Source organism: Chiloscyllium plagiosum, chromosome 3 (genome assembly GCF_004010195.1).
Source record: "Chiloscyllium plagiosum isolate BGI_BamShark_2017 chromosome 3, ASM401019v2, whole genome shotgun sequence".
Taxonomy (NCBI): Eukaryota; Metazoa; Chordata; class Chondrichthyes; order Orectolobiformes; family Hemiscylliidae; genus Chiloscyllium; species Chiloscyllium plagiosum.
Window position 1 is genome coordinate 116,512,982 of NC_057712.1, and position 15,162 is coordinate 116,528,143.

Genomic DNA, 15,162 nt, shown 5'->3' on the forward strand with positions numbered 1-15,162 from the left:
AGGAGGTGAAATGCTTGGTGTAGTGGGGAAAGGTAACCATCTTTCCCTCAATGTCAACAAAACTAAAGAACTGAACAACAGCATCTTCCCTGCTTTTATTTCACTGCTGAGTGGACTGTTCAAATTTCAAATCCTACTGTTGTTCTTGTTTTGGTGCACTATCTGTGCATCTGTAACCTCATATGTCTAAATGTCCTACGATCTGTATGTCATTGTATGTTAAGGCCTGCCTGTACCGCACACACAAAACCAAACTTTTTGCCACATTTAGACAACAAAACTCAAATCAACCTTTAGCTACGTCCAGTGAGATGGTTGACACACAATCTCAAACCTGGCAACTCCTTAGTCTGCAGTGCAGCAGTGTTAGCTGGCTTTCTTTATGCATTGGAGACATTGATAAAGAACAGCGGACACCTCGAATCCCGAGAAAAATATCATCTGTGTTGCCTCTGCAAAATCCAGCAAATCCAGTGGCAAGATGGATGCTGCAATATCAGTGACCTCGCTGTTGCTCCACATTCCCAGCATTGATGTTGATGTTTGACACTTTCATGCTTTACAGTTTAAAAAAGTAATTCGGATCATTTTTATCCGGGAATAAAACTGAAAGCAACAAATTGTTCTTTACTTTGTCTATTATTAAACAGGTGTCAGGTTTCATGCTGCTCAGTACAGTGTCCCCTTCTGTACAGGTCTGCACAATCATTGATTTTTAGCAACTATGTTTACGTTAATCAGAAATTGAGTGAGCCTTGCATGGGGAGGAGATGTATGCACAAAACTCTGCTATTTGATCTGACCCCACTTTACTGCAGTTTCTTTTTGTCATTGGATTTTCCCAATGGAGGTTTTCATTTTTAAAGAAAAATTGCAGAATATTTAGATGCACCGATAGTTTCAATTATTTTATTGCCTCTGCACTCTTGGTAGCCTTCCGTGATTTTATGAACTGTGAACCAATAGCCTGCAGAAATCTTTCTCCCAATGATTTTCACTGAACTATGTTAAAATATAAATGAGCTATATTTCTAACCTTCGAAGGTATGAGTTTTCTGGATAGATTAAATGAATGATTAGAAGTTGCTATGTGGAGGAAATGACTTCTGGCCTGAAAAATGCTAATTCTCTTTAAGGAAAAGCTATATTATTATCCTGGGAGGCATTTGATTTGCATTTGCAACTCAGATCTCCAATTCCAAGTCCTGCCTGATTTTCTCTCTTTTTGATAGGGTTCATCAATTTAGAAAAGAAATGCTCTAGCATAATTTGGTGCTTTTTTTTAGATTAGATTAGATTAGATTACAGTGTAGAAACAGGCCCTTCGGCCCAACAAGTCCACACCGACCCACCGAACACGGGGAGAACGTGCAAACTCCACACAGTCAGTCGCCTGAGGCGGGAATTGAACCCGGGTCTGTGAGGCAGCAGTGCTAACCACTGTGCCACAATGCCGCCCACGAATGCTAATCCTCTAATGTAGCATATCGAGGTGTTAACAATCCTTCAACCCAAACTGATATCTGGATGAATCTGAACAAAGAAAACTGTGAAGATATTGATCGTTTTTGTACTAAAATGTTTTTAAGTTATCAGCTACCTCTACTCTATAAAAATACTTTCTATCGAGTCTGGCAGTGTTCAGTTTTTGTTTGTATATTCCAGGTTTCCTGGCCGTACGGAACGCCTGATTTTAAGTAGGATTTTTGTGATTAGGGTTCTGTCCCATGAAGACCTTTGGACGTATTTAACTTGTAATTCCAAAATGTGCTTTTTTAAAAGAAGGATGATATAGCTCAAAGTAGACGCAGATGTAAATGAAGCGATTGTCTGGAGATTGAGATCTACCGAATATTACGACTATGATCAAGGAAACTTCAGAAATCAAATCACTTGAAATAACAAAGGGCTGAAAACCCTCTGTGATTTATGTCTCAAGCTGTAGGCATATCTTGTATGTTTCCCTTCGAAGAATGCACAAGGGATAGGGATTTGAAAAACCAGTTTTAACCGCAATGAAGTGTTCTTGTGAAACTGAACGTTCTCATGTGCACCAGCTTGGCCTTTGTGTATTAGCATGCTATGAAGGTCAGTCAAAGAGCTACTCTCTAGTCACCCTGTGCTGCAGATAAAAATTCTGAGTGCTGTAAATCGGACTAAAGGAAATGGGACAACAAAAGGATGCTGCCTCACTCTAGAAGCTGGATTCGGAAAAAAATCAGAATTATAGAATTTTAACCAGTCTGCAAAACTGAACGTTGTGAAACTGACTGTGCTATTGGTCACCCCACTGCAGTTTTCATAACATTTAACTATCCACTCATCACCTATATCTAGGTACAAGTGACAGTATATTAAATAAATAAATTTAAATCTCTATTAAATATTCATGGACTGATTCCTTTGTACCTTACTTTAAACCTATGGTCTCTCATTCTTGTGCCTTTTTATGAAAGGGAACTCATGATTTTTAAAAACCTCTTACAGATCTCCTCCTTTTCAAGGAGAACAGCTACAACTTTTCTGATCGATTCTCATTAGTTTATGTATTTAATTAAACTTAATCTTATGAATTACTAAGCAAGTCTGGTTAAATTGGCTTCATTTAAAGTATAGATTCATCGAAATCTGGAAAAAAAGATATCCATTCATAAGCAAGGGATCCTTTTTAATTAATCATGTTGCAACCAACTGAGGGGGTGGGCAAATAACAGTTGGCAGATGTGTGATTTATATATGGTTTAATAACATTTCATTTCGATTTTGAACTAGTTTCTGTGTGAGCGAAGAGGTTTAATGATTAACTTGTAAGTCTTTCAGTAGCAATGGTGGTTTCTCTCTCATTATTTGTTTTTAAGAGTTCTTTGTATGTGATAGAGTTCTGTTTTCATTGGCAAATCTTTACAAGCAGTCAGGTTAAACAATATCATGTTGGACTTTCAGATTAGAAGATCAGATTTACATTTTTTTTGATTAGGGCAAACACTTGTGGCTTAGTAAATAGCTTTTGGGTTTCACTTTGGCTAGTTAGAAGAAGTCTTGGCTGAACCAGTTGCATACAGCAGTTGTTCCAGAAATGTGTCGTAGAACTATTAAGAAATAGATTTTCAGTGTAAGGAGTTTAGTTTTAAAGTTCCAGACCAGATGTGTTTGGTTAAAACCTTGGAAGGACCTATTGAGCACAGAGTCCTTGATCGTGAAGCTGCTTGAGGTGATCCTCAGTGCAAACCTCTGCATCACTCTCCACATCTCAGCAAAGACACAATCCACATGAAGGTAAACAATATTCTGTTAACCACCACAGCTGCCTTAAGGGTAATGTGTCGAGGGAGTGTGTTTCCGGCTACGTAGGAAGGATCTGACTGGAAGATCTATAAGAAAATGCACAGGAGTATAAGCTATTCGGCCCCTTGGGTCTGTTCCGTTATTCAATAGAATCATGACTGATCGATATTCCCCATGTTGACTTTCCTGCTGTTTCCCTATAATGCAATTCCCCTATCATAAAAGATTCTGTCTACATAGACTTAAATATAAACAAGGAGTCACTCCCCAACTCTGGCTTCAGCAAATATAACACCTTTTCCGGAGCTACAGTCTATTCTGAAGAAATCTTTACTCTGCTCTTCTCTACAGATGCTGTCTGACCTACCGAGTTTCTCTAGCAATTTCTGCTTTTGTTTCAGATTTGCAGTGTCTGCGATTCTTTGTGTTTCGTTTAGTGATTTCTGTATGCACCTCTGCAAATTTTATCCCTTTTGGACTCCCCTCTTAATTCTATTCTAATATGTGGATATGTTCATCGTTACTAATTCTTCTTTATATAGAATCACAAGTATAAAAGGAGGCCAGTCCTCCTATAGTGTCCTCTACTGTATATTAGAGACTGGTATGTTGCAAGGACTAGGACAAGATTGCTGAGAAATACACTAAAGCTTGGTGCAACTGTTGCAGAGGTCCATTGGGAAAAGTCATGAAGTCTTTTCTTCTAAGGTGTACCAAGGGCCTTGGATCTGTAACTCTTTAATCAGATGGGCCAATAGACTGAGGAGTGGCAGATGGAGTTTAATTTGGATAAATGCAAGGTGCTGCATTTTGGAAAAGCAAATCAGACCAGGACCTATACACTTAATGGTAAGGTCCTGGGAGTGTTGCTGAACAAAGTGACCTTGGAGTGCAGGTTCAGAGTTCTTTGAAAATACAGTCGCAGAAGAAGGCATTTGGTATGCTTTCCTTTATTGATCAGAACATTGAGTATAGGAGTTGGGAGGTCATTTTGCGGCTGTACAAGACATTGGATTGGATTGGATTAGATTAGATTTGATTAGATTAGATTCCCTACAGTATGGAAACAGGCACTTCAGCCCAACAGGTCCGCACCGACCCTCAGAAGAGTAACCCACCCAGACCTATTCCCTACCCTATATTTACCCCAGACTAATGCACCTAACACAATGGGACAATTTAGCATGGCTAATTTTTCTGACCTGCACATCTTTGGATTGTGGGAAGAAACAAACATCCGGAGGAAACCCACACAGACACTGGGAGAATGTACAAACTCCACACAGGCAGTCGCCTGGCATTGTGAGGCAGCACTGCTAACCACTGAGCCACTGTGCCGCCCACTGGTTAGGTCACTTTTGGAATATTCCATGTAACTCTGGTGTCCCTCCTATCAGAAGGATATCTTGAAACTTGAAAGGGTTCAGAAAAGATTTACAAGGATGTTGCCAGGGTTGGAGGATTTGAGCTACAGGGAGAGGCTGAACAGGCTGGAGCTGTTTTACCTGGAGCATCAGAGGCTGAGGGGTGACCTTATAAAGGTTTATAAAATCATGAGGGGCATGGAAAGGATAAATAGCAAGGTATTTTCCCTGGGGTGGGGCAAGTCCAGAACTAGAGGATATAGGTTTAGGGTGAGAGGGGAAAGATATTAAAGGAACCTGAGGGGGGTAACTTTTTCACTCAGAGTGGAATGAGCTGCCAGAGGAAGTGGTGGAGGCTGGTACAATGGCAACATTTAAGAGGCATCTGGATAGTTGTATGAATAGGAAGAATTTAGAGGGATATGGGCCAAGTGCTGGCAAATGGGACTAGATTAGGTTAGGATATCTGGTCGGCATGGACAAATTGGACTGAAGAGTCTGTTTCTGTGCTGTACATCTCTATGACTCTCTCAATTCAATCATTAGGACATGTTGAAATTTCTCAGGTCCTGTAGTGTTCGTGTTCGTGTTGTAATGTTCAGTGACGTATTTTTTTTTAAATAAATCCTATTAAACCATGTGCCAATGCTGATCCTTAAAAAGGTTGGATTTTTTTTCAGAAGTGTTGTATGAGGCAGAGTTGTTGTGATGTCTGGGTTTATCAACTTTTTAAACTTTTGCATTTTTTAAAAAAAAGTTGTATAATGAAAGGGGAGGAGACAGTTCTCCCAGCTCCACTTTGACTTGTTTTGGGTTTTCGGCAGTCGAGCTGGTCAGAGCTGCTGGTCAGTTGTTAGCTAGCAATCCAGAAGAAACAGCTAAATGGAAGTAGATGTTCCATGCTGAATCTCTCTCTCTCCTGTAAGACCCTGTGTTTGATTTTACCTTCTTTGCCAATGGGTGTTTATGGAGATTGTTGCAGGAACGTGGAACAGCATCATTAAGATGTAATAGAGTCAAATGGGATTTTAAATAGTTAAGTTATTCTGTACTCTCTTGTTTCTGTTTCATTCGATAATCTTGCAAATAAATTCTGTTTTGTTTAAAGCTAAGTGGGTGGGCCAGCTGCATCACTCCTGGAATATCCACTACACACCTGTCATAACAACAAGAAAAGTTAGGGATGGGCTGCGACTTTGAAATGTTTTGAGGGGTTCTGGCCTGATCCATAACAGTCATGTCATCCCTCGCTGTCATTCACACCATCTCCCAACACAATGCCATTTGCATCCTACTGCTCCAACCATCCAATGAGGATAGACGACAGCCCAGTCCTACCACTGTCATCCCTACATGACATTAAATTCACCACCCCGCCCAACACCATCAACAGTGCCAAAATCCCTCCAGTCAAAGCTCTGCTTTCCTTAGCCACTATCACCTGCCTTTTTCTCCACCAAACCTTACCCTTGCCCCACTCCTGCCCCCAGACTGTACCACTAGCAACTGTTGTTAACCACATGTACAACGCATGCTCCATTCAACTGCACATCAGAGTAGCCACCATTGACAAAAATGACGCACCACTGTGCCCTTAACAGTGAGCACTTGAACAAACACAGTTCGGAGCTCTGATTCTTATACTTTTTGACTTCTCGCTGTATGCTTATTGAAAGAAGCTGAAATATCTGTCAAGAAGGTGGTGAGCAGGAACAGGTGCGAGCAGATGGGACAGTCTGATGAATGTTTGTTTGTTTTTGTTCTGCTTGGTCCTCAAAGGGCCTTTAGTGTTATAGCAATATGTTATACCTATTTGGCCATGCGTCAATACACTGGTATGCAGTTTTATTGGTTTGATTTGTCAGACGCAGATCCAATCTGAACAGACAAAGGTTTATTGTAGAGAAAGGCAAGCAATCCAGCTCTTTAATTATCTTGTAAACCCCTATCCTGTTGCTCCAATGAGAGTACAGTTGGTTACTTTTATGACTAGAGCACATTGGGAAAATAACTTTTCTATGTAATAGAATGTTGACTATTTAATGATAAATATTTCTACTTTGAAGATTGACAATAAAAAATTGTATGATGCTGTTTTAAAGCTTCATTTACTTTATTTCCCTTGATTCCAATACAATGAAAGTGGCTGAACCTTTGTTGAGTAAAACGTGTTGATGAGTTCATTCATTCCAAGGCACATGGTATGTCATGCTTTCACTTGTCAAGGCAAAAATTGAACTATTTAAGTGACTGGAGTACTGATTTGCATACTCTGTATTGCAATCAATGTCTGCATCTAACTAAGCATTAGGACTTCAACAAAGATTTTGTTGAATTAATTTTATTTGTATGGCGGTAACCTCTGATTGCAATCAATCAACTATTGATATTCATGGCTTTGTTCACCACGGGAATTTTTTTATCTCAACAGTGACAGCAGATGAATTATGGCGTGGCGTACTGGCAGAATATGGTGCTGGAGCACGAAAGGGCAGAGGTAAACGAACTAAAAGGAAGATGAAGAAAGATTTGAATAGAGGCCAGATGATCGGTGAAGGTAAGTAACTGCACCATGTACAAATCCATGTTTAAGGACTGTTGGTAGTTCAATGCCTTATTGCATACTGGCACATTAGCAGCTGACATTGAGCCTTTGTCTCGATTAGAGTCATAGAGATGTGCAGCATGGAAACAGACCCTTCGGTCCAACCCGTCCATGCCGACCACATATTGTTTCTGAAAGTAATGTGATAAAGTCATTCCTATTAAATTGCAAGTAAATATAGGAAAATTTAGAAGGACATTGCCCATCCTGTGTTTTTAGTAGATGGTGGACATAGAATGTATCTTAAAATGGCCAGCATTAGATAAAATCATATCTGTTTGTATTCATTTTATTTCAATAAACAGTCCATTTCATCCAAAAATACACATTAGCTGTTACAAACAGAAGGTGAAATAGGAAATGGAGGCCTGATTAGTTGAGCATTCATGAAACTGAAAGAAGAGCAAGTGTGAGAAAAGAAAAGTCTGTAGTTTTGCAATGTGAAAGTTTTGTACTTTTTTTTTAAAATGTAATTTCCAGAGGAAGCATGATGCGAAAGTTTGCATCTTGAAAGTTCCTATGTTCATACAATTCCTGGTAATCTCTAGCTGTTTCTAACCTTGGCTGAGCACAATAGAAGTAACTTTTTAAAACTTTTTTTGTTTTAGGACGAGCTGGGTTCCTCTGGCCTGGTTTAAACGCTCCTGTTGTGAAAAGTGGAATGATTCAATCAATTGGAATACGCGACCAATCCCAGCAGGAAGTTTTGCAGGCTGAAGCCCTAAGAGAACGAGAGGAATGGGAGAGGAGAAGGAGAACAAAAATCAAAAGAGAAAGAGGCTGGACCGGAAACTCCTGGGGTGGTATCAGTCTGGGCCCCCCTGACCCTGGTCCTAATGGAGGTAAGAGGATGATATGTTCCTTTGTCAAACAGTAGCAAAAATAAATGTTGCTAAGAAAGGCAAGATGGTCTGCCTCATAAAGTGAACTCATTCTTCCAACCCAGAGGTGCAGCACCTTGGTTTAATAATTTATCCGATCTGACTGTTCAGGAGCTACCAAAACGTAGCTATTGGTTATGTATCTCTGATTCAGAATCTACTGCTGCTAAGCCAATTCCAGTCAAATGCCAAATAGAAGTCTGTATTGGTGCAAAGGACTTTGACTGTATTGATTTGGTACTTTTTTGTGACTGTTATTTATTTTTTAGATAGTCAGGGCCAGTACCTAATGATGCATTTGTAATTATGTGAATATTAAAGTGATTGCTGATTCAGTGAGTAACACGTTAAACCATATTTATTTGAAGACATGCAACCTACAATTTGATTCGCTGAAAAGTTTGTGGTAACACTGCAATGGAATTTCTGAATAAATGTAAGATTCTCTATCACTTCCAACCACTTTCCTATAGTTTATGCAGACCAATCAATTGTTGAGCCATTTAATGCTAAACGGTCTGCTCTGTTTTCATAAAACATAAGATTGCTATTTTATTTGTCCTTCCACACACTACTCAGATGAAAGGTTGCTTGGTAGGAAGCTGTCAGTGTTCTTCTTTCTTCAAATTTGACTCTGCTTTACACGTGTACTAAGATGTAAGCTGTCTCTTTGACAATTAGAATTCCTACAATGTGAAAACAGGCTCTTCGGCCCAACAAGTCCACAGCGACCCTCCAAAGAGTAACCCACCCAGAACTATTCTCCTACCCTATCATCCTATATTTACCCCTGACTAATGCTCCTACCTACACATTACTGAACAGTATGGGTGATTTAACATGGCCAGTTCACCTAACCTGCACATCTTTGGACTGTGGGAGGAAACCGGAGCACCCAGAGGAAACCCATGCAGACATGTGGAGAATGTGCCAACTCCACACAGACTGTTGCCCGAGGCTGGAATTGAACCCGGGTCCCTGGCACTGTGAGGCAGTAGTGTTAATCACTGAGCCACCATGCCTCCCTAAAGTGAGTGGAAATGCGGACAATGTGTTAAAATTGTGGGGTCTCATATTTTTAAGAGTATCACTGTCTGTAACTTTGCTTGAAATGTGCTGTGGTTCCTTATTAGATCAAGTAGAGGGGTACTTTTTGTACAATGTGTGAGAGCTTTTGTAAACATGAACACTGGCACAGAATTTGCTGCCTTGCACCGTATCAGTAAGTGGGAAAACAAGGGGATGGATGAAATGAGAAAATAACTTATGGAAGCAATAGGAGACCTAGAAGCTCACATACTAACCAATTCCTGTTGTCAACAAGATCAACAACTCTGTCGTTATCTTGAAGATCTCTTTAATACTGTTTTTATTGTTTTGTCAAAGAAATCCAATTCAGTTAGCTTAATGATTTATGCATAAGGATTGTCCTCAATCCTAATGACAAGTGTTAGGGAGAAAATAAAGTGAGATTTCAAACACTGGTTTTGTAAAAGATAAAGGATCATGAAACAATTTATTTTCTGAAACCCTTGGCAAAGAGCAACAATTTTTATGCAAAACAACATCTACCTAGCTTTACTGACTATATAAATGTTTTGATAACGCATCTCTCAAAAATTCTACAATCACAGAATTGTTGCGACATTGGAGGAGGCCATTTGGCCCATCCTGTCTGCACCAGCTTGTTAAATGAGGTATCATTAGCTAGTGCTAATCTCCAGTTTTTTTTCTCCCCATACTCTTTTTGTCCAAGTAATAATTCAGTGCCCTCTCAAATGCTTCCACTACACATCCAAGCAGGGCATTCCATATCCTAGAATACCATTCAGTATTCCCTAGATACAGGAGTCATCCCTCGAGCTTGGAAAATTGCCCGTTATTCTTCCTCTTTTATTTTTTTAAAAAAAAAGTAAACCTGTGAATTACAGACTAGTTAGCCTTTCGTCTGTGATGGGGAAATAGTTAGAGTCTATAATAAGGATGTAACTGAACAATTTGAAAGTTTTCAGGTAATCAGGAAGAGCCATCATGGATTCGTGACAGGTCTGACAAACCTCATTGAAATTTTGGAAAAAGTGACTAAGGTAATGGACAGGGGTATGTCTAATGATGTTATTTATATGGACTTCCAATAGGAATTTTATCAAGTCCATTAAAAGAAATTGCTAACAAAAGTAGAAGCCCATGGAATTGAGGACAGACTACTGACAATGCTGGAAAAGTGGTTGAGTTGCAGGTGAGACAAAATAAAGATAATGGGTAGATTACTCAAATTGGCAGGATGCCACACTTCCAAGTTTGCTAATGACACAAATTAGGTCATATTGTAGACAGTGTAGATGTTCAGTAATTACTTGCTGAGTGAAAATGTTTTTCCTCACTTCAGCTTTGCTTTTGCTGATTACTTTTAAATCTATGCTCTCTTATTCTTGTTCCTTTTATGAGCGGGAACCATTTCTCCTTATTTGCTTGGGCTAAGCAGCCCATTTGGTTTGCATCCCTCGCATTACTTCGATCTTGATCAGATCTCCTCTTAGCTGCCTTCTCTCTAAAGAAGCCAGTCCCATCTGCTTCAATCTATTCTGATAACTGAAGTTCCTTATCCGTAGAGCCATTCTTGTAGACCAATTCCGTATGATGTCACCAGTGCATGCTCATCATCTATATGATATGATTCCCAGAACTGTAAACAACACTCCAGCTGAGGTCTAACCAATATCTTATACAGGTTTTGCAGAAGGCATCAAATTTGACTGGAAAGGTCTTCAATTCATCAGAAATATTTACTGGAATTGGGTAGCAGCAATCCAATGTAAGAATGTTTTCCAATCATCAAATTAAATCAAAATAAATTCTAAGCTAGGCTGCATTCTGTCTTGTGTTCATTTTTTTCTTCTATAGCGAAGGTGTACTTAAAGGAATGGATACAGGAGACAATACCACTAGACCATCGCTTCCCTGATTCACATCACACTACTGACAAGCAATGACCAACTGCAGCAAGAGAGAATGTATCCATTGTCCTTTGACATTCAAAGGCATTACCATCACTGAATACTCTGCTGTCAACATTCTGGAGTTACCATTTGAAGAAAAACTGGACCAGCTGTATCAAAACTGTGGCTTCAAGAGCAGGAGAGCAACTCGCGTTCTGCCCTTCCAGTGCCCAAGGCACAACTCAGAGTGTGGTGGAATATTTTCCACTTACCTGGATGGATGCAGTTCCAACAACCCACGAGACATTTGCCATCATCCAGGGCTAAGCAGCCCATTTGGTTTGCATCCCTCGCATTACTTCGAACCTTCGCCACAGATGTACAGTGTGTTCCATCTGCAGATGCAGAAATTCCCAAGGCTCCTTTAACAGCATTTTTGAAATCCACAACCTCTACAGCCTAGAAGGACAGGGGTAGCAGGTCAAGATCAGAGTAGTGCTGGAAAAGCACAGAAGGTCAGGCAACATCTGAGAAGCAGGAAAATTGACATTTTGGGCAAAAGCCTGCATCAGGAATCATCAAGAGATAGCAGGTGCCTTGGGAACCACATCAACTGCAAGGGAGTCCTGGAACTCCCTTTCTAACAGCCTCCACACTCCAAGAATTGCATTGGTGGTTGTGGAGCAGACCAAGCCCTCTTCAAACATATCAAGGAGATCGCCTAGGCGCTAACTTTTATTTTAAAGGTAGTGTAAGGTGTTGTGTAATTTGATTGGTTATACTACATGGCTTTATTCTTATCCTATAGTTAAAATGCAAATTTTAAAAATTGCAATAACTTTATTATTCTGTTAACATTTTCAGTAGAGTTAGAGTATTTGACTACTAAACAGCAACTGTTCCAATATAGTAGCATCCCATGAATGCACCCTTGGGCAAAGTCAGTAAAAGAGATTTGTCTGGAATGCAATTCTGACAGCGGAGAGAGAGCCCAAGATTTTAGCTGTAGCAGAGAAAGATGTAGCAGGTTCCACAACCAACTTCAAAACCCACCAACCACTGAAAGCCAAGCTAAAACCTTGGTTCTGCCCATTCATGCTACTTTTTTTCCAACATTTTTTTAAAAAGCAAGGCCTCACTTTTTATTGGCTTGGAGGAGACCACTCTGCAACTATGGCTCAAAACTTTGCTTCAGAAAACAAAAAAACACAGGATGAAATACATCTCATAAAGCCAACGTATCATTACAGGTTTAAGAAAGTGGATTATCACCTTTTTAGAGTAATGGATGATGGGCAATAAATGATGGCCTTGGCAATGATGCCTTCATCCCACTAACAAATAAAAAGAAAAGTGAATCGTAGCGCATTCGTACAGAGCAAAGGAAGAAAATCGACTGCTTAAGAAGGATTCTAAGGGTAAGCTAGGTGGAGAAAAGAGCTTTACAAAGTGCAGTCTCAGGCCAAAAGAACAAGAAAACTCTTAAATATTAACAAAAAGAAGCATATGGTGTTCATCAGTCATTTTATCTGTGCAGAAATGCTGGAGCTTAATGACCACTGGAAGAATTAATGGAAGAAGAGCAAGAGACTGACAGAAAAGGGAGTACACAGACAGTCTTAACAGTTGACTTCTCCAGAACTACAGTAACATGGCTATGGTTGGAAAGTTTGAAGATCTGTTCTAGCTTGTGCCATACTATATCACATGTAACAAGACCAACAAGTATCATTTGCAACAGTAATACCATATTACTGCTGCCACTGACAATATTCAACTTGGTAGCTAAACAAGATATTTGTCGTTATTTATTTTCAAAAATAACAATGAAATTTGCTTTCACTATGTTATTAAGATGGGTGAGTTTGGTGGGCGTAATGGCCTAGTGGTATAATAACTAAAACTATTAATCCAAAGACCCAGGTAATATTTTGGTGACCCAGGTTTGAATCCTACCATGGCAGGTGGAAATTTGAATTCAATAAATATTTGGAATTAGGCGTCTCATGGTGACCACGAAACAAACTATTGTTGATTGTCAGCAAAACCCCATCTGGTTCATGAATGTTCTTCAGGAAAAGCTGCTACCATCCTGACCTTGATTTGGCTAACATAACTGCAGACTCACAGCAATTGATTGACATTTAATTGCCTCTGGACATTTGGAGATGGGTAATAAATGCTGATCTAACCAGTGACGTCCATATCCCATGCATTCATTTTTTAAAAAGGTAATAATGCATGATTTCAATAAAAAGGAATGCTCTGTAGACTGTAAAATAGATTTGTCATTTGTTATAGTGTCTTAGATGACTGCTGAAGTAGAATTTAATACCTCTAGTCTATAGAATAACTACACTGATACAGTCAGGTCATGTAATGGGCTGATAAGGGTGAATTAGTAGCTGTGGTTTACTTGGATTTTCAGAAGACTTTGGATAAGGTTTCACATAAAAGATTAGCATGTAAAATTAAAACAAATGGGATTGGATGTAGTGTACTGACATGGAAGAACAACTGGTTGGCAGGCAGGAAACTGTGTGTAAGAATAAACAGGTGGCAGGCAGGGACTAGAAGGTTAGAACAGGGATCAGTGTGTTGGCCACAGTTATTCATAATGTGTAATAATAATTTAGATGAGGGAACTAAATGTGATCCCTCCAAATTTGTAGATGAGACAAAATTTGGGGGGGGAAGGTGAGCTGCAAGGATTATACAAAGATGCTTCAGTGTGATTTGGATAAGTCAAGTGGGCAAGTGCATGGCAGATGACATATATTGTAGATAAATATGAGAATACCCATTTGGGTAGCAAAAACAGGAAGGCAGATTACTATTTGAATGATGATGGATTTAGAAAGGAGAAAGTGCAATGAGATCCAGTGATCCTTGCACACTTAGTTGCCCGAAGTAAGCAGCAGGTGGTGCAGAAGGCAAATAGTGTGAGAGGACTTCATAGTGAGAGGACGTGAGAACAGGAGCAGGGATGTCTTCGTGCAATTCTGTGTGGCCTTGGTGAGGCTACACCTGGAATACTGTATGCAATTTGGTCTCCTTTTCTGAAGCAGTGCGTTCTAGCTCGGGAGGGAGTGCAACTGAGGTTGACCAGACTGATTCCTGGGTTGGCAGATCTGATATATGAATAGAGACTGGATTGGTTAGAACTATGTTCACTGAAGTTTAGAAGGATAAGGGAAGATCTCCTAGAATCCTATCAAGTTATAACAGGACTTAACAGAGTGATGCAGGAAGGATCTTCCCAATGACTAGGGAGTGCAGAACCAGGGGACACAGTCAAATGATATGGGGTAGGCTATTTAGGACTGAGATGAAGAGAAATTTCTTCACCCAGAGTGATGAGTTTGAGGCATTCTCCACACAAAGTGGTTGAAGCCAAAGTATTTAAAGGCTTTGAAGAAGGTGTTAGATATATTTCTTAGGGCTAAAGGGATCAAAGGTTTAAGGTGAAAGTGGGAACAGGTTACTGATTTGGATGATCAGCCATGATTATGCTGAAATGTGGAGCAGGCTTGAAGAGGCTAATGGCCTATTCCTTCTCCCATTTTCTGTGGTTGTTAAGGCAGAGATTCTAGTGAGTACAATAAGTTTGATACCCCCGGTTTCTGATCGGGTCTTCAAATTGTACTGGTTAGTTCTTTGCCCATTCTTCTAATCTTCAGAAGTGTTGCAATTCTGAAGGAGGTATTTTAACCCATCGTGTCTGCACCAGATCTCCAAATAAGCACCAAGACTTAATGCTATTCAGCATTTAAAGTCATAAAGATGTACAGCACGGAAACAGACCCTTCGGTCCAACCTGTCCATGCCGACCAGATATCCCAACCCAATCTAGTCCCACCTGCCAGTACCTGGCCCATATCCCTCCAAAACCTTCCTATTCATATACCCATCCAAATGCCTCTTAACTGTTGCAATTGTACCAGTCTCCACCACATCCTCTGGCAGCTCATTCCGTACACGTACCACCCTCTGCGTGAAAATGTTGCCCCTTGGGTCTCTTTTATATCTTTCCCCTCTCATCCTAAGCCTATGCCCTCTAGTTCTGGACTCCCCAACCCCAGGGAAAA

General features: G+C 40.0%; 1 protein-coding gene and 1 long non-coding RNA gene across 2 annotated transcripts in view; both read left to right on the forward strand.

The window, feature by feature from the left end:
• mrps5 (mitochondrial ribosomal protein S5) overlaps positions 1–15,162 on the forward strand; it is a 137,951-nt gene that overhangs the window by 27,036 nt on the left and 95,753 nt on the right. The window contains exons 3-4 of the mRNA XM_043687173.1: positions 7,081–7,206; positions 7,863–8,096. Coding sequence (XP_043543108.1) covers positions 7,081–7,206; positions 7,863–8,096 — 360 coding nt within the window. The remainder of the gene's footprint in view (positions 1–7,080; positions 7,207–7,862; positions 8,097–15,162) is intronic.
• LOC122548464 lies at positions 9,583–14,543 on the forward strand. Its single transcript, XR_006311244.1, has 3 exons — positions 9,583–10,374; positions 10,867–10,950; positions 11,040–14,543. It is a non-coding gene; the product is annotated as an uncharacterized LOC122548464 (long non-coding RNA).